Here is a 24,885-nt window from a genome sequence, read left to right as displayed (position 1 = left end):
GACAGGTGGGAGAGCTGCAAGTTGTGGGGCAGGCAACAGAGGGGCAGGCATGGGGAGTACAGGCACTCCTGCTGGGGCCTGCAGGCACAGGCATCACAGGGGTAGGCAGCTAGGGAGCAAGTGGTAAGAGGGGCAGGAGTCAGGCCATTAGAGTCCCTGGCTGCAGCCAGGGTACAGGGTGAGGAGAAATTTAAGACAACTCTCCCAAAATCGATTTTAGACCTAGAAAATTATAACATTTACATATTTTCTGTGTATAATCTAATTATTGGGGGGGGGGTCAATCTTTAAATTCAGAGTCCTTTTGGATTTGGGTAAATATGACACTCATGACATTTCAAAAATAACCCTAAATTCTTCCCATTAAAAGAAAAATACTGGGTGGTCATCTTTGTCCATTAAAAAGCAATAGAATGTGTTAACCTTTATTTGAACTTACTGAATGCAGAACTCCTTCTTATTCAACTTCAACTCATATTAGGATACAGTATAACCTCTTAACTCTGGCATGCTTGGGACTGTAAGGAAAGTGCATGGAGCTGGGGTGAAGGGCGGGGTAGCAGTGGCCAGTTACTGCCTGACCAGCTGGACATGGAGAGGGAAGCTTGCACAGAGCGACTGCTGCCACATCCACCAGTCTGCGCCGCTGCTCCACATGCATCCATAGCTCTGGGACCAGCTTCTGAAGTGCTGGCTTTCTGAGAATTCCAAATTTTTAAAACCCAGATTTATGAGGTTACTGTACCACTCTTTCCAAATATTAGTAACCTGTCCTGGCCCACTCTATGAAGTTTCCCATATGTGTTGGATGAACTGTGCATATTTTCAGACTCTGCAGCAGTATGTTTAACATAACAGCATCACTGGGATTACTATAATTTTTTTACTCATCAAACAAAAACAGCTTTATAGCTTTAATTTTTTTAATGAGCACCTCTGGATTACACAGGCCAAGGACTTCTTTCAAATGATTTATGTTTTAATTAAAAGCCTTTTTTTTATATTGTAGGTAAAAGAGCCTCCTGAGATTAGTTTAGTTCTGTATCCTCGAGGATTGACTGGTAATAAAGAAAGCTATGTCAAAGTTGATTTGTGTGTCAAATGCCCACAGACATATCCTGATATGTGAGTAAACAACAAAGTATATGCTTTTCTTTATTTTCTCCTTGATAAAATTAAAATTCAAATGTATATTATCTAGGGGGGCAACAATAGAGATTTTTTGGGCCGATACTGATGGCCGATATTTATCAGCTGATGCCGATCCAATTCCGATATGCAGCTGGGCAGCTTGGAGACCAGCTTGGGGCTGCTAAGTCTGGTGTGGAGGAAGGGGTTGGGGGGACATATTGAGGCCCCCGCAATGAAGGAGGGAGTGGGGCTGGGGCAGATGCTACTCAGCCAGGGTGGGGTGGGGTGTGCAACAGAGCCATGAGCGGGGGTATTGGCGGGGGGGCGGCATTTCTGCTGCTGCGTGCTTCCTGGGAGGGCATGGGGAGCATGTGCCCCCAGATCTGCATGGGGTGAGGGTGGGCTGCTGCCGCGGGCTGGGGCTGGGGTGCTGGGCCAGGCTCTGCTTGAGGCGAGCAGTGGCAGTGCTTGGAGGAGGCTACAAGTAGGGCTGCAGTCACCCCAAAACTTGCCATGGCCCCTCCCCCCCCATAGCTCCCTTCCAGCACCACTGCCACCTGCCCTAAGCACAGCTCCAGCGCAACCCCCACACCAGGAAGAGTCTGGCACCACCCCTGGTAACATCCAGCCCCACCCCACGTGCAGATCTGGGGGTACCCCCCCATGCCCTCCCCAGGTCTATGCAGCAATGGGAGCTGCACCCCCAGGTGAGCCCCACACCCTGCCCTGCTCTGGCTGTACAGCACCTGCCCCTGCCCCTGCCCCAGTCTCTCCCTCACTGTGGGGGCTGCAATCTGCCCCCCATGCTCCTCTCCCCACCCCCATTTCCCCAGAACAGATTTAACAGCCAGATGTTGCTCTCCAGACTGCCAGGCTGTGCTCCTGGCCCCATGCATGCTGCTTCTGTGCATGTGCACAGGGCATTTATCAGCCACATCAGGCAAAAATAACCAATTTCCAGTACTGTCAATTATCCCTGTATTGGTGCCAATCCAATATGGGACTGATGTATTGGTGCACCTCTAATTTTATCTTGTTTATTGCTTTTATTCTTGCCTTGAACATGTCTGTTTGTTAGACGTGGGGTATAGAAGTGGGGGACTTCTTGAGTGATCCATCTGGCAATGAGTAATCCTTCTGAATCGTGCACTTGAAAACGCATCATCCCTCAATGTTCCTCATGTGACACAGCTGATAATGTCAGTTAGCATTTTAAGCTCCAGTTCAACAAGGTACATAACTACATGTGCAGCTTGAGCTGTGTGTCCTATAGAAATTAGTGAATCTACTTGAGGACTTGAAGCTAATATATGACTTCACTGAATAAGAGGCAAAATAATTATCTTTAAAGTGATGCACTTGCCCTATTTAAAACTGCTGTTCTGTACAGTGCTGAATAAGCCTTCTGGTTCACTGATGGGTATTTTTCTCTGAAACTGTAGATTGCAGGTGATGTCCTTGTCTAGGGTTTGGCTTTGATAATACTTCCATAATTTTCTGGATAAGGTTTACTCTGGTCGAATATGCCAGTGGATAATACAGCACATCTGCCTGTGATGTTGTCCACCGCTAGATGCTCCAACGCAAAAGTGACTCCACTTCAGTACATCCATTTGTTTTTGAGCACCAGTTTGCTGAATAGGAAAGGGAAACATGCCTAACCAAATGATGATTTGGATTTGATTATGTCCTGAAACAAAAGGCCTGGCAACCCTTAATGTTTGTATTATTTAAGCTAGCATAATTGCAGATTTTTTTCTTATGCCTAAAGAAGCTTAAACTTTTAAAAGATCATGCTGCTATTTACCTTAATATATTTTAATGCAGTGTATGGCTCAGACTAATTTTATATTGCCTGCATATTGGATAAGGGAATCTACATCTAAAACATCCATATCTCAAATCAGCAATATGTGTCACATTTTCAGTACAGGTTTCCCTTGCCGACCACAATTTTGAGTATCCACGCTTAATATCCTAGATGCTGTTTTGGCTACCACAGTATACAGTTTTGAGTAACCATGGTTTTCAGTGGCTGTGCATCAGCCCACCACCTGCCACTTTTCCGATAAGCCTTTTGTCTTGCCAACCACAGTTTTGCCAGCCACAGGAACTTTCAGGAACCTAACCCCAGTGGTTGGTGAAGGAAACCTGTATCGTCTTTTAAAAAAAGAAGTTATTGGTAAGAGGTCTACTTAGCACAGCCAGGAGGAATATCTGGACAGTTCTGCTAGTTGTAACTGTTTAGTCTCTTCTGAGCTAGGAAACTGGACTGTTGTGTATAAAGTAGTCTTATTGAGTAGTCTTGTGGACAATAAATACCTTGTTTGGGTATTGAATAGTGATTGTTGGCTCACTGCCAAGAAAACCTTTTATTAACCTGTTTTGTAGTCTACATGTTCTCTGATATGCGTCTGATTCTTGATGTATGCATTTCTTCTAATTTCCTTCTCCCAGTGTTCCTGAAATAGAGCTAAAAAATGCAAAAGGCTTGTCAAATGAAAACATTAATTTACTAAAAAAACAATTGGAGGAATTGGCAAAACAGTGCTGTGGAGAGGTAAGAGATTTTTTTTTGTGAAAAGCCTCATTTACTCCTAAAATGTTTTGAAAATGTTGCAAAGTTAACTATTGTCAAAATATGGAACTACAAATATATCAAAATTAGGAAGTGGTTATACCTCACTTTGTAAACTGTATTTTACAGCTCATTTTTATACACGTTTACCTGCATAGAAATTTCCTACAGATAAACACGTGTGTTTAATTTTCTTTCTTTTACCTTTTGAAATGGAGAAAAACTAAAAGTGTGAGTTCCTTCAGTATATTAAAACAGGAAATTGAGAGCAAAAATATCCTCCTAGACCTCTATGTCAATTGCCTTGGCACTTCGGTCTGGCCATATTTGCTTGGCTTGTTTTCTAATTATACAGTATATTTCTGTTCTATTACATCTGATAATTCTCTGACAGCTTCTTTAAAAAGATTCCTTAAAACATTTTCAGTTCCTCTGGGAACTAACAGTTTACTATTGGACTCCTGACGTTTTTGTAAAAATGTGCTAAAGATAGTGAGACCTAATATCTGAAGTTAGGTGAGGGTTCTCTAGTTGTGGTGCATTTGCTGATGATTCATGGAGAATTACTTGGTCACATCATGTTGATACTCATCCTTGTTTCTAGTTGTTACTTTATCTTGAAACAAACTGAATCTTTAAATATTTTTCTAATGCTACTCTGTTTCTGTGTGCAATTGCTTTCCTTGCTACAGGAATATGTTCTAAAAACATTAATTGGAGAAGAATTATTTTCACTAAAGAACAAGATGGTGGACTTGGAAAGGGTTCTTTATTAAATGTAGTCCATGCTATGAGAAGTTTAGGGGGTTTCCATACCTAGTCCTATTAAAAGCATGTTATACCAGTGGTACCCAAACTTCTGACCTGGTCTGCATCCATTTGATAAGCACAATCTAGCTGTGGAGGGTGTTGTGCAGCTCAACCTCGGTATATCCCAATCTGGACACACATGGTGGAGGAGGAAGCAGCCCAGTCCCTGTCCAGATGCACAGGGTGGAGCAAATCACATTAGGCCTGGGCACCCCAATCTGGATGTGCAGATTGGAGATGGGTTGGGGTGGCTCCAATCCAGACTAGCAAGGGGTGGGAGGTTAGGGTGAGGAAGAAGAGCGCATCCTTGCCCCAGTCCAGATATGGCCAGTGTCTGGATACGTGGGCAATGACCCAGGGCAAGACTAGAGCTGGCCATGTGGAGCTTCCACTGCTCCCCATTGCCAAGTTTCCAATCTGGGAGAGCCCTGCGGACTGGATGTTATGCCTCTATGGGCCTCATTTGGCCTGAGGGCTTGAGATTGAGCACCCTGTGTCATACTATAGAAAGAAGGTTATACTTTTAGAGCAGTGGTTCCCAAACTTTTTAGACCATGGATTAGCAAAACATGGGCTGGAAGTGACCGCAAACCAGCATAGTGTAGTCCAGAAGTGACCAGCATACTGCAGACTAGCAGCCAACCCTTTTTTATACTAAGTAAGGGTTGGCTGCCGGTCTGCAGGATGCTGGTCGCTTCTGGACTTCCGGTCCGACAGCCCACCCTCCTGTGGACAGGCAGCCAACCCTTCAGAGCCCAGTACCAGGCCGCGGCCTGGAGGTTGGGAACCTCTGCTTTAAAGCATTTAGAAATGTCTTTTTCATTTGCTTTTGTGTATCTGGGCACATGTTCTTAGTTCAGAGTGGTACCCTAGAAAAGGTGTTTTGTGCATGGAATAAAAAGATGCATGCACAGTGCGGTATGCCTTCTGTTCCCATGTTGCCCTCTGGCTTTGTTACGTGCAAGCAAGGGATTAATTATTTAAGATGCTTGTAAATCTCTTTCTGCTTGAGGCAGTGTGTGCAGTATGCTGTTATCGCATACCTTCTTGTAACTACAAACCTAGACCTATCTGGGCCTATCAGTAAGTTGCTCAGGTGAGGAAGGGAAACCTTTTACATGGTGTAGCACTAATTTTGGAAAAATAGTTGCCTTTTTCATGTTCGGGATTGTTGAAATTAAAAAACAGGCATTACTTGATTGATACGGTGGATCATCCAACCAAGCTGGCAGTGACTGAAAACTATTACTGTGTGTCAGGACTAGCAGTAAACTTGAGTCATGGGCTCAGTCCATATCCTACTGGATGGTGGAGGAATAGCTATCCTAAATGATTCTGTTATGTCTATCATGTAATAATAGTCAACTGAATTGGTACCTTTTATGATGGTCTTTAATAGAGAGGCTAACAACTGAATGGGTTCAGGAACTGGTCTATTCTCTGAGTGTCCTGAGGCAGTCTTTTCAGATGACAGATGAGATATAATTTAGGAGCTTGTAGTAACAGTCACTGTCCGTGTTATCTGTTCTGTTTAATATATTTACGAGTTTGAACTGTTGGTGTGATTCGTGCTATTTTATCATAGAAAACAGTTTTAGTATGAGAGGAGAATTGTGGCCTGGTGGCTTTGACAGTGTGGCTTTTCATTGCTGATCTGCCTAAAACTTTGAACTGAGCTGTCATGCTGTCATATTTCCTCAGTCTGCCAAGTTATTTGAGATCGAGAGCTGGTTACCACCAGGGTGGTTCTGCAGCTGCAATGATGGGTCTGACTTGCAGGGGAAAATCACAATATAATATCAGCAATTAAATAAACAATTTATTCTCAGCAGTACATGGAGAGCGTGTGGTTTTTGTAATAATTTTTTTGACTATTTCAGTAAAAATGAAATCATTATGATTGGGAAGTTATTTGTCTTAATCAGGAGTATTTCATACTGGAACTGATATCAGTGAAAATTATATAGAGAAAACTGTCTTTGTTGCTGTGGTTAGTGATTATCCAGTCACGGTTACTAATTACAATTCTGTCAAATAGCTGTGTCAGGAAAAGCATGTCCCTTCTCTTGATGACAATGCTTAGTTATGGAATAGGAGTCTACTGACTTAAATGCTTTTCTAAATTGGGTGCCTCATTACTACATTATGTTGCTGTACTTTTACACTATTTTGAAACTGGGTTTCATTTATGTGTACTTTTGTTTAGGTAATGATATTTGAGCTTGCAGACCATGTACAGTCATTTCTCAGTGAGTACAATAAGCCACCTTCTAAATCTTTTCATGAAGAAATGCTAAAAAATCAACAAAAAGAACAAGAGAGACTGGCCCAAGAAGAAGAGCGTCAGATACAAGAAGTTAAAAGAAGAGAGGAACAGGAAGTAAGAATTAAAGTGGGGGTGGTCTCACTATCATTTTAGATAAACAGTGTCACTTCAAGAAGGGAACTTAACAGAAATCTTAAGTGGTCGATACATTTTTTTAATAAATGATTGCTCAACAGAAATAGATAATCAGTCCATCAAACCAATAGGTTCCTTAAAACCGTGGCTTATTTACTGATGTGCCTTATCACCATCAGCAAAATATGGCATCTGAAACAAGATCATAAATATACTATTGATCCATTATAAACAGTTAATGGATAGAATCTGGAATCTGCTTCCCTTCCCTCTCTCACGCCTCCTCTCTCTCTCTTCCCCCACCATGAACATACAAAGAACATTTTGTCTACAGCTTTAGAGGGAGGTTAGTGTTTTAACCCCCAGTGTTTAACACCTTTTATAATGTCAGAAAATTACAGTATCTTGGCCTCTGTTTTGGAATATAATAAATCTCTGTCAAATAGTTGTTTTGTACCAAATGTATGGCTTATGTTAGTCCACACAATGTTCATTGTAGGGTAAAAGTATCCACATTAAAAGTTAGGGCAGAATGGCTACTGCATTTTAAATCTTCAAGTCAGGTTATTTCTCAGTATCTTTTCCATGTGTATATGGGCCCTAAAAACTTCCTTTTTAACTTGAGAGTTCTGGGTTGTTGAAAGTAATTTTCCTTTACCTATTCCTTTTTTCTTTGGCATAACATTTTATTGGTGTAGCTAAGAGAGATTGATTTGACTTCAGTATTTTGTGCCCCTGGGGTCATCAGATCCTCTCAGGGATAGGATCATAAGTTGCTTTGTGTTTGTTTTTAATTTTCTGATAACAGTAAAATGTATTTCAGCAACGTGAAATTCTTGATGAGATTCAGAGAAGGGAGGAGGAGAAAAGAGAAGAGAAAAAAAAGAAGGAAATGGCAAAACAGGTAATTGTGTAATAACACTGGTTGTAAGCACTTGAACACATGTTTTATAGCAATAGGGAAAATCAAATGATTAAATTAGGTCAAATGCTTTCTCATTTTTCCCTGTCACATGCTTCTGATGGATGTTGATATGTTTTAAGAAATGTTTTGTGTTTTGCTAAATGCAATTTCTTAAATAAATTTGCTATATAATAAACTAAGATACATTTTATTTATCAGTATCTTTTCAGTTGACTGAGATTTTCACTTGCAAATAATCAGAAAGACTGAAATGGAAGATTATACAAAAATTATACATTTTATTTAGTATTAAGTATCCTTGTGTTATTGCCAATAGGTAATTGAAAGACATTTCTTTTTGATTTTCAATACTACTTCCCCAACATCATGAATGAATTTACCTTGGGATCCTAGTTATCTAAGCGTCTTTGCATGGTAATAGTGAAGTTGATCCATGCATCTTAAAGAAAAAGGCAATCCCTTTCTTTTTTCTTAATTCTCAGGAACGTTTGGAAATTGCTGCTTTGACCAGCCAGGAAAATCCTTTTGGAAAAGACACTGGAGGGCTCAAATATGGTTCCAATCTAAATGGTGGCCCTCTGGAACATGGAGGGAACAATAAACATCGTGCACATTCCGTCGGGCGTTCAAAGTAGGTATTAATTTGTTTTGAATAATGTAGAAGGTTTTTTTTTACTTAGAATGTTAGAAGTTAGATGAAATGTCAAAGGCTGTATTTTGCAGTAGTTCATGAGCTTTTTTATTTTTTTTAGTAGAGAGGATTTCAGAAAGTCACATGGTAGTTGCAAGTAGGAGACTCCTACTGTGGCACTCCTAAGCCAGAAGTGGCTCTTCCACATATTGCTTATTGTCATACACCAAGGCATAGGTGGTCTAATGGTTTACTCAGATTATTAGCCAAAAGTCTGAGGGGTAGGAGGTGTCAAAGCCAGAGGATCAGAGCCTTAGCTGGGCCTAACACACTAGGCAGAGCAAGGTCAGGGAGCAAGCTGGGTCAGATACCTATGAGAGTCAAGTTCCAGCCAATCCAAGACCTGAGATGTAAGCAGAGGTCAAAGGCCAAGCTTGGTCAGCAATGGATGGTCAGATATAGAAGCAGAGCAAAAAGGCAGGGAAACAGAACAGTCTAAGGGCAGCAGGAGCCTTGTCTGGACAGCTTCCCCAGGAAACAGGAAGCCTTATATAGGTGGGAGAATCCAACCCAGGGCCAGGAGCCGCAGGTAAGTAAGGGGCCACGAATGGGAGGTTTTTCCCTGTTGGGACTTCTGTGCCATTCTTCCTTCTTCCAAGAGCTGTGACCTGGTGGAGGATCAAGCTGAACACCAGGTCAGGAGTTCAGGACTGGGTTCTGACCTACAGCTTTTTGCAGAAAATGTTATCATGGTTTTTTCTTTTGTTTTACTGAGTGCATTGGTTTCATCTTTCCCCCAAGTACAAAAAATGCAATAAAGTTGCTTAAAAAAAGATGTAGATAAAATACTTAATAAGCATTAGAAGAGGTTTACCGCTTAAGTATTTTAATTCAGGAGTGTGTTGTTATGGTTTTTTTTGGTTAAAACAAACAACTCACTTTGGTTCCTAAGCTGATCAGGGCTCAATGTCATTGATGTAGGAGGCTTAGAACAGCATAGCAAGTGTAGAACTTGGTTTCCCATTAGCAGACTTGCTAGTAAAGAAACATCTGCAAATTCCCCTAAAGGGGCTGCAGCTTCTGCCAGTTCCCCAAACAGCATCATGTCAATCTTTATTTCATGCAAAAGGACGTTTTGCTGGTATAAGAGCAGCTACAGAGCTGTGTCATTTAGGTGTGTATTTTCTTCAGACTCCCAAGTGGTACAGCTATATCAGCAAAACTCCAAAGTGTAAACCAAGGCTTAACCCTAGAAAGACTCCTTTGGTTACCAGACCTTAAAAGAAAACCCTTTGATACCAGCTAGGTGTCTAATGTGAGTGACAGGAGATTAATGGAATTTCTGTTAGAACTGATAGGCAATCTCAGTCCTAGGTATGACTATAAACTAAATCCAGTTGGAGGGCTTGTTGGCAATATGGTGGGACTACTCATGGTGGGATAGGTCCTGTAAAATACCACAATGTTGCAACCTCCAGAGTAAGACAATTATAGGACACCTCAGAACCTTACTTCCGCCTTATAGTACTCCTTGGTTGGAGAAAGGCTAAGGGTCATCACCTTGACAGAAACTTGCCTTTTCTGACTGCTTGTTAGGCAGTCGGCAGAAGCTACAACCATTGAGACCCCGAACATCTGTATTCAGTCTGGCCTTTCGACTCTGTCTTGATGGTCTAAAGTGGGGGTTGATAGGTCCAAGGCAGCCTCCGCTCTTTCATGCCCTTGCCCAGGCATATGCATTGAAGGTCTTGATGTGATGCTCCAATAGATCTCTTGCATATACTCCATGATCCAGAGGATTGATGGCTGCTAAAACCAGATGGACAATCTGAAACAGTGGAGTGTGAGCTGCTGAAATTCCAAATTTTGTCTCTACAGAATAACCCGACCAATTAGTTTGTGTTAGTTCCTCTGAGGCAGAACAGGAAGAAGTCCTGTTCTTCTCACTCTGGCCTCTCTAGTATCCATGTAAGAGACCTTGTATCATTTAGACCAGGGCTGTCCAAGTTCTGGACAACTGGGGCACCATGTGACCCCATCCCCCCCACCCCAATCCATATGTGCAGCCCAGATCCTCTCCTTCCTTAGACATGAATGTAGGCTCACTCCCCCTCAGCACAGGCAGCCTGGCTGCTCCCTGGAGTACCTGCCTCCCCCTTCCCCCACACTGCTTTCCTGTTTGGGTGGGAATAACTGATGCATTGAAGTAAAGGTAGACCATAGTTCATGTACCACCTTCCAGGGCGTAAGAGGAAGATTCAGGGAGCTATTGCCTGTCACATGAAGAACTGCACCTATAGTCTTTATTGTGAACAATGTGAAGGTTAGTGCCATTTCAAAATACAGGAGCAGGACAGGAAGGTTGACATTCAAAAACTGTAAAGCCAGCAAGACACACTAAACTTACCAGCTCTGTAAAACTTTGCTTCCTGTTGCTGCCCACCCCTTCATGAGCTCAGACAGAAGAGCAGCTCCCTGTTTCTACTAATAGCACTTTGCAGGAAGCACTATGAGTTGCAGCGATCTCAGACATACCAGAAGTTCACTGGTAGGTCTGGGAGTTGGGGATTCCAGCTGTTTGCTGCCAGCCTGCAGCCCTGTCTGCTGCAGCACCACTCTCCCTCCCAGCCCGGACGCTGTTTTCAGAATGGGAGGGGGGAAGGGAGCAGAGGAAAATCTTTTTTGGGGTTCCCCATTCAGCGCTGGAGAGTGGGGCGGGTGGTTTAGAGCCCTTCCCCTCTCCTCCCACCCTCCCCTCCTGGGGGCTCCAATCCATCCAAACTCCCTCCATCCCTTTCCCCCTTCCTGTTTTGAAAATAACAACAGCCTGGGAGCTCTGGAGATGCAAGTTATAGAATGCACTCTATTTTGTTGCATGTTCATCTGACTCCTCATGCAATGTGAGTTCAGATTTTTACAGAATTGGGCCCTTTTAAAGTAGTCTGCAGCTGTGTATTTCTGTTTGCTCATGACTGTAGACCACTTTCTGGGGTCAGATCAGGCAAAATTTGTCACTTCTGTCTGTGCCCCATGTGTATGTTGCTGATACAGATTGCACTGCATTTCTTCTTGGTTGAAAAGCACCTTGCTTCTCTGTTCTTTCCTCTTACTCTCTTGTTATTGGTTGCATTTTTCTGTCTTGTTTTTTTCCCTCCTTCATAGAATCATAGAAAATTAGTGTTGGAAGGGACCTCAGGAGGTCATCTAGTCCAACCCCCTGCTCAAAGCAGGACCATCCCAACTATATCCTCCCAGCCAAGGCTTTGTCTAGCTGGGTCTTAAAAAATTCCAAGGACAGAGATTCCACCTCTTCTCTGGGTAACCTGTTCCAGTGTTAATGTATTTTTTAAAACATTTTTTTTCACAAATATTTTATAATGGGTGCAGATATCTTTGAAAAATTTCTTAGGCCTCCTTTGTGTGCTTCTGTGATAGTTGTGTTGTCCTTCCTCCATTGTCCCTCATTATTCATATTCGACTGGTATTTCCATGAAATGTTTATATTACAATGCTTTTTTTTTATATCTTTTCCCTAATAAGGTTTCACTATTCTAAGACCATTGCATAGTGGCCAAATATAAAAGACAAATTTCCTTAATACCTTGCATTTTCTCATTTAATAATATGCTTTAATTAATACATCTCTCTTTAAAATTAGTTCTTTTTATAAGACTTGGCACAACATGATTTACATTTTATATGTTTGCATGAAATAAATAAAGATGCCTCTCATAGCTGCTGTTAACAATGTTGGACATAGACAAAAAGGTGGAGAGAGTTGAAATCTCTGTTAATACCACTGTTAGTTTCATGTTGCAGAATTAAGTGACAGCTTGGCAGCTGAATTTTTTTGAAGGTCATCTTCACAATAAGAATGTCAAGTGTGCATGGGGAACCTTTCATTTGGTTAATAGAACCTGACCAATTCAGTTAAAACTCCTGGAAATATGTAAGAAGATTTGTAGGTCTTATTGAAATATTCAGATGTCTCTCATGTTAATTAGTATTTGCCATACTATTCCATCTGGGACAAATATTTTTATCCATTAGAATTAGAAATTAATGAATATTTCAGGTATCCAGTTTAAAAGCTGTGATTCTTAATCTTTGCAAAAATCTAGGTTTCATTTCTGTAGCTTTTATTTCCATGGTTATATTTTTAAAATAAAGATTGCATCTAATTTTTATATGTATATTTTTTTAGGAATATTAAATGTGTGCAACCACTGCTGGTGGTTTTGCAATCTCTGAAAAAATTGTGGATTTGAGCTTACTAGTAGTACTTAGCTCCTGTTACTGCTCTTTCTTCAAATTGCTTTAAATATTATTATAGCGATTGGTCAGCTCTGCCTTCATTATGCCTTTACAGGAAATGTATGATCTAAAATTGCATTTAATTGTTGTTCCCTGGTAAATGGTAATTTAATCCATAGAGCCTATTCTGTATCTGCCAGGGCATTCAGCTAGCTGCATGTATATTGGGGCACTCCGTGCCACGCATTTAAATTAAACAAAGATGTTCTATATTTAGTGGCTGGTTTGCATCATGCTTTAATGTACATGTGTCTCATGGAGGTCCCCATTCTCCAGCTTCCTGGCACATCTTGGCACACATGCTCTGGCAGATGCATGATGTGATCTGAGGAATTTTTCCCAGATCACAGCAACCACATGTGGAACTTCCAATTAAATGTGGAACATCTTTGTGGCTGGTTTGTCATTTTTATTGCATGATAAGTTGGGTGATCATGTGATGTGTTAATTTATTGTGCAGTTGATACATCAATTGTGTGATAAATGAACAGTCTTCCAGAGGATTTGGTTTATACTCACGTGATCTCTTCTTTTAAAGTAAAAAACACAAATTTCTGTATTAGTGTGGAAACACATAAAGGCTCCCATGTCTGTTGGAACTGAGGCCTTCTTAGACACAATTAACCAGATAATCGCATCTTGAATACTAACTCAGCTACATGTTCATGCAATTAATGGCCTGATAAAATGGGAAATAAGCCACAAAATTGTTCTATAAAATATGTGTAATAAATTTGTGTCTTGTTGAACATGGAGCAGGGTTAACTAATTGTCAGTCCCAGCCCTGGGATATCACTGAATCAAGTTTAGCACTTTGGTGTGATCCCAGGGCTGGGATCAATAATCACTCTCAGTCCTAGGATTGCACCCATTCACTAGGCACCTGACTTTCTACTTGTTGGTGCAGGGGGAGCCCAAGATTACCCCTGACAAATAGTAACGGCACAGCTGGGATCTGATCTCCAATCCCAAAATTTCACCTCTTGCCATGCCACATGTATGGCAGAGATGCTATTGTTGGGATCAGGGAATAAAAACCACCTCACCGTTAAATGAACATGTGCCAGGGACCTGAGTAATTCGGAAACATTGATCTTTCTGAGAGATGATGAATTGACAACATCTATACTTTTCAGGTGGGGGACACTGAGGCACAGAAATTAAAATTTTAAAAAGCCACTAATTTTGGGTGTTTTCAATTAGAGATGAATAGGACCTGATTTGTTAATTTATTTAGATATTTAGCAGACTTTGGCACTTTTTACGTTCAAGACACAACCACCACAGAAAATGGTTGTGGGCTGTTAGGGCTTAGGACTTCTCCAAATCAGAGCCCAGAAAGTCTCAGGTTGGACACCTGGAAAATGAAGAGTGCACAATTTGTGACCACTTGCAAAAAGTTTTAAGTGGTGACATTGTTAGAGGGAGACAGAGAATTCAGTTCTCCCAGGGGCACAATCATTTCTCGTCCTATAATCTCCAGCCTCCTACCAATGTCAGAAACAAATGAGGTAGGGGTTCTTTAGACAAGTCTCTTTCACCATGCAAATCAGATTCCTTTCCAAAGCATCTCATCTCTTTGTAATCCAGTAGCTAACTTGGGACTTAGGACCTCTGTTTCACTGATCCCAATGGGGAAAGATGGTATGTGGTTAGCACAGCCATCCTTAATTCTGGCATTCCCTAACCTCAGAGTGTTGTTTTTTTTTTTTTAACTTTAATAATAGTCTTTGATAATAAACATTCTGCATGTGATGCATACAGAGTGGTTAAGGGTCAACTTACATGCAGTGAACAGTATTAAATCAGCTTGAGCAGGTATAGGGCGGTGATGGACAGTTACTGATATGCCTTCTAGGAAAAGTCTGTTTTGGTAATTGGTTAGATAATTCTTAAACAGTTGAAAAAACTGTTCATCTGCTTGAGCAGATTTTGTCTGTATCTTGTCGGAGGAATTTGTAAATAGACATAGTAGTAGTTTGTACATTTATCTGAAGTGTCAGCCACAAACTTAACCGGTTCTTGTAAGTTTTCCACTTTCTAAAAGTGGCTACAAGCTACATTTGAAAAAGGAAGGTAGGGAGGATTGTATATCTTTATAAAGAGATTTATAGGCTATAATCTAGGCTAGCGGTTTTCAGCCTCTTAAAATAAGTGTACCCCTGATGGCCCCCTTTTTAATAAGTGTACATCTGGGGGGGTGGGGGGGGTTGCAAGTGGCCCACCGCAGCCCTGCTCCTCTGAGGCAGTGGTGCAGGTGGCAGGGCTCTGTCCCCACCTGCTGTCGTGTACCCCCTGCGACCTTTCAAAGTACCCAAGGCGTACACATATTCCCGTTTGACATCCCCTGATCTAGGCAGATCTAAAGAGGGTGAACACTTATGCAGTGCTTATGTTCTAAACCTAAATGCTTAGCCTATTTAAAACTGGACACCAATATTTTTCTATTCAACTACTCTGATTTTTTTTCAAATGTTTTGGGGAGCAGTTGTCAAAAGGTCTGCCTTAGAAATGAAGTGAAAGGATAAACAATGTGCATTATCTTTCCTTGTTTGTGACAGTCTTTAAGGATAATCACAAATGGGGAAAAATAGTAATTGTCTGTCTGGTTTGGAGTTTTTTTGGGTTTTTTTAAATATCTTATGACATCTAGTAGGGATTTCCATCCTGTTTGACTCAGTGACATGGGCAATGTAAGACGAAATAGAATTCCTCAGACTATCTCTTGCATATTCAGCCCTGGGAAATTAAATAATAATATAAGAACTGCAGCTTCTTGTAGTCCTTAAATTTTGTGTTGAAATGTAGGTATATGGATTTGCTGGTGGCACAGTATGCCGGATGCAGACTTTGACATTCCCAGTGCAGATGTGAGCAAATTTTCCAGTCAAGACCTGTATTATGGTGCTGCTCACAACTCAGAATCTTATTTTCGAGAATGATTTAGCCACTTTAAGTGCTTTTGATCATTTTGGGTGCTTACAGGCATGGGGGGAAAAAAAACCCAGCACTTTACTTTCAGCTTGGTGTGCCGCTGCTGAAGAGGAATTCCCAGAAGAGGAATCATATGAATTTGATCCAGCTCATCCAGCATCTGTATAGCTCATTTGCTTCAGTGGGGCTTTTGGGTGCTTTTATCTAATAGCTGATTGAATCAACTATTAGATAAAAACGCCAAAAGTCTTGCTGAATTGCGAGAGCTATACAGATGCTAGGGACCTGGGTCAAACTGGTGGAATTCCTCTTCCAGTAAAGTGCTGTTGTTTTTGTTTTGTTGGGGGGATTGGAATGGAGTGGGATCCATATTTGTCAGCACCCTTTAACTTGAGTCTCCAGCTACATGCAAGTCATTGGATGGAAAACAACTGAAAAATACTATCGAGTTAACAGTAGCGCTTGAAGAGCTCAGTCTTGCTCTTTAACCATTGTTGCTTGACATAATTGTTCTTACTGCCTGGAAGGACATGTTTATATTGAAGAACTGCATGTACTCTGGCTGGTCTCTATAGCATTCAAGCAACCAGGATGCAGTACAAATAAATGAAAGTGTAAGGTGGTGGAGGAAGACATTTCTGTTAAAATACAGCCTCCAGGAAATCTGTAGTCATATGATTAGCGTAACTGGGAGTTGCATGATTACTTCAGCTTTTATATATTTTCCACCGTGAGATCTTTCATTGTAAAGTACAGTGTAATTCAATCATTTTATTTAAATAGTGTTGTGGTGTATATAGCATGTCTTAATTTAGAAAATTAAATGGACATAGTTGTGCTTTTGTAAAACTGGTACAGATTTCATTTTCCAAAAATACTATCCTAAATGCCTTATCTCCTTTTAACTGTTTTTTTCCCCTTTTGGATCCACTGGACTTTTGAAAAGAGCTTTTAGCTTTGATGCTGACTTTTTCATATATTTAAGAGATCTGTAGCATTGTTGAATTGTATTTGAAGAGTGTGTTGTGTGATGACTGAATTCTGAAGTCAAGTTGCATCCAGGTATATTCTAGACCTACTACAGTATAGATTGTGATTTGGTTTTAGGAGACGGCCTTGTTTGTCCTTAAGTGTTCTTTGTGACATTCCACACACCCACAGATCATTATTTATTTTAGCTCTGAAAAACACAGAAGACTAGGCTGTATGTGTTTGAGATAAGTGCTAGCTGTGATTGCTTGTTCAAAGTGCACTGTTGAATTAAGTATTCTATACATGAGAGAAATTCTTTGGGCTTCCAGTAACACTTTAGTTTATTAATATGAAAATATATGTAAAATATGATTTTACTCTTAACAATTAGTTAACTAATATTATTTATTTTCATGCAGCTCAAGCAATGAAACTAAACTGGACTATTTCATACGCTGATTTTCGTGTATAAGCAGAAAGCTGTTGCATTTAGGTTTAGAGTGCTACAGGCAACTGTGAATTAACAAGTTGTCATTTATGTTCCCTAAAAAAAATGAGAACTGTCTACAAATATTTAGGTTTTAAAAAGCTCCCTAATCTCTCCCCCTTTTGCACAAGACTTAAATTTGGGGTGCTAGGCTGCTAAGTATTCCTTTAAAAAGTGGGCTTTTAAGTTAGATTCTGCATTTGTTACTCCTCTTAAAACAAAATATAATTTCTGGAACTTAATGGAAAACTTTATATGTTAATTTCTTTAAAGTATTTTGAAAATTGCTAAAACATTTGAGATGTATCCATTTATTTTGAGAAATACAGTAATCATTGTAGTCAGTAGACAGGAGCATGAAGGCCTGCATTCAGTATTTGGGCATAGGTTTAAATGCTTTGCTCAGTTAGCGTGTATGTACAGTAGAGACCCAGTGCAAGTCAGATCCCACTATTGCAAGCAGAAGTTTACACTCATACAGACCTATTGACTTCAGTGGGAATATTGAGACTTGTCTATGCTATGGTCTCTTCCATTAAAAGTGTTATCAGTAAAGCCCCTTCTTGTAGCCACAACGTATTCTAATAGAAGGAATTTTCTACCAGTTTAGATGCACCATCTTCCTGACCAACATAGGCTAATTCAGGAAAAGCACAAAAGCAACCACATCTGAACCAAAGGCTTTGCTGATATACATTTCAGCTAGGGGAAGTGATCTTTTCATACCCATATAAGCAGGTTTCCTAGAAAAATGTTGTAGTATAGACTAAGCCTGATAATGCACAGTTCTGCAAATGCAAGTTGTAAAACTGATGCCTGTTTTGATGCACCGATAATATATTATGAATTGAAGAAAAATTATGTTCTTGTTTACATAGACGGGAACGTCAGTATTCTGTGTCTAGTAATGAAGAGTCCCCTGGAAATCATGAAGTTTTGTATTTCAGTGTTGCTGGTGCTGGACAGCTTGTTGTCCACAAAGGAAAATGTATAGGTGAGTAAATAGCAATTACAACTTTAATATTTTTTAAATGTTAGTGCTTGCATAAGAAGAATGGATGAATTAGTTGTCCATTAAATGAAGGTGAATCAGCCTGCAGGGACTTTTGAATAATGTTATGGGCAAAGCTGGGGAGAAAGCTGTTGATCCAGTGGCTTTAATAAGAACTTGGAGAGCCCCTGCTAAAAGTGGGGCAAAGTAATGCAAGATTTTTTTTGTGGGTAAATTTGTATTTTTCTATTTTAGGAGTATTTGCAGTTAAATGTATTCAGAGCTATAGAAATAATGTATGAATCCATGGTATTTCCAGGAGGAGAAAGTAATAATTTTATTACTTGACACCTAAAATACTTATGAAAAAGACTTTACTACCAATCTTAAAATGATGTTTTTTCTTCTCCTTTATTTTATGTGTAGATAGGGATGAGCAGCTTGGTAAATCAGTCTACAATGCCTTGGAAATACGGAGTGGCGATTTTGTCTTAGTACATGAATGGGTTCTTCAATGGCAGAAAAAAATGGGAAGATTTCTTACAAGTCAAGAAAAAGAAAAGATTGATAAATGCAAAAAACAGGTATTACACAGCTTTTCCTCCAGTTGTCAATATACTTTATAACTGTTGTTATCCAGCTTTATTAATCTGAGACCAATTACTGAATTAGGGTATATCAACCAACCTCTTTCAATGTTCAGCTGAATAATTAAGTTGCTAAGGCAAAGGAGAACCAGGCCCCTGGGGTGTCCTGAGCAAGGGTGTTGAAACACCAGGATGAGCAGTAGACCCTAAAGATAGCAGAAATGCTACAGGAAAGGAGTTTTAGGGCTGTTCCATCCTTCACCTTTCTCCGCAGTCCCTTCCTGAGTATGTAGGGTAATGGTATTTTGGAAACTCACATGGTCAGCAGCTCCAAAACTTTGGGCACCTATATACATGACAGAGCTGTGCTCCGACGCATACTAAAAAGCACGCATCAGAGCAGACTCGATTAATCAAGTCTGCTGCAAGTCTGCTGGAGCATGCTTAGTAGCCTCCGCATCACATGTATTCAGCATTCCCACTTTTCAAAATGATGACGGGGGCACTTTAACTACAGTTTGTTCAATGAGCTTGAGTTAAAGCACTCCTGTTGCCATTTTGAAGCTGAGTATATGTGACACTATGAGCACTTTAATTAGAGCAGCTCTCAGAGCCACTGTAACTTAAAGTGCCTTCCCTTCTACCCTGGAGCACATGTATCGATGCCCTTGGTGTTTAACTTTGGTTCTCATTAGAACAGTTTTCAGATCCTGCTGGTCATATTGCTTAAAAATACAGTATTATATTGGCATCTTTCAAAACCTTTGGCTAATTAGGGGTTTAAAAATTAGTAATGGGAGAAATCTCAAAGGCATTAATATTTATCAATGTGTAGCACCCACAAGTTTGGATGTTGGTTGAAACCTTTGTTGAACTTCTTGAAAGTGCAGACTAAAGAGGTTGTTCTTAAGGGAGCAGACTTTGCTTCCATTTAAATGATGGAGGTAAGAAGTGCAAAAGCACATGAGAAGTCACAACTACTCTTGTTTGAATTACTCATATTTCTCAAAAAATGAGTTGAAGTCTTGAGCATAAGTCTGGTTCTTTTCTTATCCATACCAGTTGACTTGTCGTTATTAAAAATGTACTCCTTATAATGCTGCTCCCATGACATAGGAGAGATCCATTACTGCTCCTGACTAACCCCTGGTATGTTGTATTTCTCTTAAACAGCTTCAGGGTACAGAAACAGAGTTCAGTTCACTGATGAAGCTATATCACCCAAACATAGTACGTTACATATCTATGAGCCTTAAAGAGCATGACGATTCGATTGTGGTAGACATTTTAGTGGAGCATGTTGGTGGATCCAGCCTTTCTACGTATCTGAGCAAAGAGACCCCTATTCCCATTGATCAGCTGCGCTGTTATGCAACCCAGCTTCTGTCAGCTCTCAACTATTTACACAGTAATTCCGTGGTGCACAAAGTTCTGTGCGCATCCAGTATCCTGGTAGATGCTGAAGGGAATATCAAGGTGACAGACTACAGCATTTCAAAGCGCCTTGCTGATATCTGTAAAGAGGATGTTTTTGAACAAACTAAAGTTCGATTTAGCGAGGATGCTCTACCCAACAAATCTGGGAAAAAAGGAGACGTTTGGCATCTGGGCTTGCTATTGCTTTCTCTCAGCCAAGGTCAAGTTAGCAGGGAATATCCGATCACTGTTCCTAATGACTTACCTGCTGACTTCCAAGATTTTCTGCAAAAGTATGTACCTGTTGTTTTATTCCTTTTTCTTTTGCCATGTTTCTTTTTTTCTGCAATTATCTCTGAAAGAAAAATGTTCAAAAGTGAAAACAAATCCGTATAGTTTTCTGTCAGCCTGGGGGTGCTCACATATACCTACCTTCATGGCCAGCTGCCTAAAGCTACAAAACCCAACCCAGTGGCAGCACAGGCCCAACGGACTGCTGCGCACAAGCCGCCACCCCCACCCTTCCCCTGCTGTAAGCTACAGGAAGGGGAGAGCTAGCAGAAAATCTCTCCCTAGCTTTCACCTCTGAGAGTGGGGTGGGGAGGGAGAGCACACCACCCAGCTCTGGTATCCTCCAGCTGGGGTCTCCCTGGCACAGGAAAAGTCCCCACTGAGGGGCGTTACACCCCCTGCAGCCTGGCTAGCAGTGCTCTGATTGGCTCAGCTCTGCCCTGTGCCTGCGAGAGGAGGTGGGAGGAATGCAGACACCAGCCTCCTCCAGCTGGGGTCTGCCCAGCATGGGGGAAAGACACCCCTGCCCCTCCATGGTTTTTTGCTTCCCTGCAGCCCAGCTTGCCGGGCTGGGATCAGCTCAGCCCTGCCCTCTCCCCAGCCCCTGTCTGTGAGAAGCATGGGGTGGTAGGTGGCGGATGTACCAAGCTAGCCAGGCAGCGGGCCCCCCCAGCTGGGGGCTTTTTGCTCCCCTTCAGCCCACTTTGCTGGGCTGGGATCAGATTGCATCCACCCCCTCTGCAGCCCCTGCCTGTGAGTGGCACAGGGTGGGGGGCACACACTGGCTTCCCCAACTGGGGTCTGCCCCAGGGGGTGGAGAGGAGTGGGGGAAGCCCCCATGAAGGGCTTCTCATGTCCTCACAGCCCAGCTTGCTAGGCTAGCATGGGCTCAGCCCCACCTCCTCCCAAGTTCCCCTACCTGTGAGGCAAGGGGAGCAGGAAGGAGAATGTCGTGGCCCAGCACGGGACAGTCCAGGTCCCCACCTCTCCCCCCATCCCGCCTAGCTGATGGGTGCTGGGTGGGAACAGGGGCTTTAGCTTTGTGATAGCTGAGGGAGGGGCCAGTCCTGCTCCAGTGGAGCAGACAGTACAGCCCAGGGCTGCAGAGCATTCAGGGATGCTGGGGGGCTATGTGTTAACTTGAATCAGGAGGGGATATGGGACAGAAGTCCCATAAACTGTTTGGCTTAAATCAGTTAAGTCTGATACTACATCCAGCCAGGTTTATCTTAAACCAGTTTTGGCCATTTTGAAAGCAGTTTTTGTATGGAATGTCTGTTCTGTTACAGGTTTAAACCCATTTCAGATACTTAAACTGGTTTACTTCTGTCCCTAGCCCTAGCTAGTGTACCTGTTCAGAGTAAGCTTTACACTAATGGCTTTGAGCTCAGCATACAGCACAGCAGCCATACCCACTTTGACTGACTAACAGTGGATTAAGAAGAGAGTGGGGCTAATGTCCACTCTTTTTATAGTAGTCTGCTGGTTAAAGCATTTGCCCAAGAGTTGGGAAACCTGGTTTTTAAGAGTACTTCCCCTTTCTAGCCCTTGAGTCCCACTCCTGGGAATGCTTATCAGTTTTGTGTTAAGGAGAACATAATTCATTTTGGCAGTAATTGCCTTCCCTCCCTTCTTCCCCCCAGGTCTGTGGTTACACAGTCACACTCCCTCTTACTGACTTTCTTTCTGATTCATGAGTTTATCATTCTTGGATGCACAGCGGCTTATCTTCAGCCAAAAGAGTCAAGAGTGTTGCCAGCACTGCCTAGCTTAAAACAAATCCCCTCAAGTAGAGATGTGCCCAGGACGCAGCTATCTCACACGGTTCCTGGCAAGTCCCTTCTGCACAATGGGGTTAATGCTTCTTTGCTTCCCTTCCCATTTAAAAATATATAGGGAAAGTTAGACCCAATGTTCACATGTGTTTTTGAGAAGTCTGTGTTTGGTTTGTTACCAGATGCGTTTGCTTGGAGGATAAGAAGAGGTGGAGTCCTCAGCAGTTGTTACAACACAGTTTTATATACTCTTCCCAAATGAAAATACCTGTAGCAGAAGAAAATGCAGATGGTAAGAAATTCAGTTTCTCTTTCTGTGTCCTAGGCTGTGAGTAATTTATCACACAAAGGTAAATGCAAATGTATATTTGCATTTAGTTCAAGATGTATTACAATACTGAAAAACTGTATGTGTGTTTTTGAATAAAATAGTCTAAAAGGTAAAGTCTATAGTATTTTCAAGTTATGTAGTTTCCTGGTAGGAGCTGCCTGATTCCCTACCCCATCTTCAACACTGAGCCTTGAATTAGTGTCCAGACTGTTCTCTTCCTGGTATTTGGCTTTACTGTAACTCAAAAAGCAAAAGAACAATGCAAATCACAGCCTAATCTTCCCTTCCAAAGGGAGGCTTTTCTGAACATTTTCTCCCTCTGGTTTCAAATTTCCATACCTATTGTGTTCTTTTTGGAATTGATTTTGTTTACCTACCAGCATGACTCATTCATAATTGAAAGCCTTCATTAAGGTTCAGATTAATACCTGAGTTTTATTTGGCACAGCAAAAGTGTTTTGCATTCTGATTTTTATTCTGTTATCATGTCATGCTAATGGCTCCTTAAAATGTGTCATTATTCCTGACAGCTGATTAACACTGCATCACTTTTTACATTCAATACTTTGACTGTGGTTTCAGATCTTTTGGTTATCTTTTGGTTTCAGATTCAGCAGGAATAGATTGCGTAGAGACAGTTATTCCCAGTGGTCAGGTGTCCAATGCTCCATTCTTCACAGAAACACAAAGGCAATTGTCACGTTACTACAATGAATTTGAAGAACTGCAGCTGCTTGGTAAAGGAGCTTTTGGAGCAGTCATCAAGGTCATTCCCCTTATAGACCCATTTTGTGTGCGTTTAAGGGGGAGGGTTGGTGAAATATATAAAAATAAAAATGTGGAACTTGTATTATAGATATTATCTTTATACTAGGGCAATCAATTAATTGTGATTAACCCATTAATTATTCACATGACTTTCAGTGTATTAATCACACACATGGTTTTGGTCCTGGGCTCTGCTCTGCCGCCATTGCTGCTGCCCCGGGCTGTCTTGTGGGGCAGGGGTGGCAGTGCAGAGGACCGCAGGGCAGCCTGGGTGTGGACTGGGTAGCTGCAACAGGAAGGGGAGGGGTGCACACAGACACAGCCACAGCCTGCAGGTGGCCAGGAACACAGCCTGGCGGCGGGTGGAGCAGCGCCCAGCAGGCAAGTCTGTAAAGGTGAAGGGGCACAGGGGAAGGAAGGGGAGAAGGGGGAGAGCAGATTGAGGCCCCCATGGTGAGGAAGGAGTGGGGTACAGGCAGGGGCAGATGCTAGGGTGAATAGGTCCTCGGGGCCAGGGCAGGTCTTTGGATGGAGCTGTGGTTCATCCAGGGGTATGGGGGGGGTGCTCCCACTACTGCATGCACCCCTGGGGGGGAGGCATATTTCCCTTGGATATGTGCGTGGGGTGGAGGTGGACTGCTGCTGTGGGCTGGGGCTCTGCACCCTGCTGCCATTGTCCTGGGAGCCGCGTGCTGCTGGGCGTGCAGGGGATGCGAGGCGCAGCCAGCATGCATTTCCCGAAGTAAAGACAGCAGGGTGCAGAGCCCCAGCCCACAGTGGCAGCCTGCCTCCACCCTGCGTACAAATCCAGGGGGCCCATGCCTCCCCTGGGGGTGCGTGCAGAAGTGGGAGCAGCCCCTGCCATGCTTCTGAACAAGCTACAGCTTTGTCTCAGGACCTGCCCTGGCCTTGAGACCTCATTTGCCCCTGCCCTACCCCTGCCTCATTCCTTCCCTCACCATGGGGGCCTCAATCTACCCTTCCCTTCCCCAAACCCCTTCTCTCCACAGATTTACCTGCTGGGCTATGTCTGTGTGCGTCTTTTTGTGTCTGTCTCTGTGTGTGTCTGCTCCTCACTCCCAAGTCACAGACTCCCCAGTTCTGCTGCTGCCCCTCACTCCTGATCCACAGCACCCTACATCCTACAAAGGCATGTGAGGACCCCCCCCCCGGGGCTCCAAACTGCACACCCATAGCCCCCCACAGCTTCACAAATCTCCCTCCCACCCCACATCCACTCCCCAACCATACAAAGTACCTGCATAATTTTGCGTAACTTTGACTTTTTCTGAACATAATTTCAAGTTTTTAGCTATGTGATTTAAAATCATGATTAATTGCAAATATTTTTTTTAATCATGCAACTAATCACAATCAAATTTTTTAATCATTTGGCAGTCCTACTTTATACCAATCAGTAGTTCTCAGCAGAGATGGAGAATTGAATAGACTAAATGCTCTTTTATCGTGATGACCAGCGAACCTGGTTTTCTCTGTTTAAAAATCACAAATTCTCTGGGTTTGTTTGTATTTTTTTTAAACC

The 24,885-nt window shown here is 42.0% G+C and overlaps 1 protein-coding gene across 1 annotated transcript in view; it reads left to right on the top strand.

Annotated features, from left to right (window-relative positions):
• EIF2AK4 (eukaryotic translation initiation factor 2 alpha kinase 4) overlaps nt 1-24,885 on the top strand; it is a 72,474-nt gene that overhangs the window by 4,014 nt on the left and 43,575 nt on the right. The window contains exons 2-11 of the mRNA XM_019551342.1: nt 1,010-1,125; nt 3,589-3,691; nt 6,726-6,899; nt 7,744-7,824; nt 8,328-8,476; nt 18,062-18,177; nt 18,601-18,758; nt 19,935-20,470; nt 22,426-22,535; nt 23,183-23,340. Coding sequence (XP_019406887.1) covers nt 1,010-1,125; nt 3,589-3,691; nt 6,726-6,899; nt 7,744-7,824; nt 8,328-8,476; nt 18,062-18,177; nt 18,601-18,758; nt 19,935-20,470; nt 22,426-22,535; nt 23,183-23,340 — 1,701 coding nt within the window. The remainder of the gene's footprint in view (nt 1-1,009; nt 1,126-3,588; nt 3,692-6,725; nt 6,900-7,743; nt 7,825-8,327; nt 8,477-18,061; nt 18,178-18,600; nt 18,759-19,934; nt 20,471-22,425; nt 22,536-23,182; nt 23,341-24,885) is intronic.

The sequence above is a fragment of the Crocodylus porosus genome, unplaced genomic scaffold, assembly GCF_001723895.1.
Source record: "Crocodylus porosus isolate Cpor-Errol unplaced genomic scaffold, CroPor_comp1, whole genome shotgun sequence".
In the NCBI taxonomy this organism is placed as follows: domain Eukaryota; kingdom Metazoa; phylum Chordata; order Crocodylia; family Crocodylidae; genus Crocodylus; species Crocodylus porosus.
The sequence above is the reverse complement of the archived record's forward strand: the minus strand, read 5'-3'. Positions and strand labels throughout refer to the sequence as shown.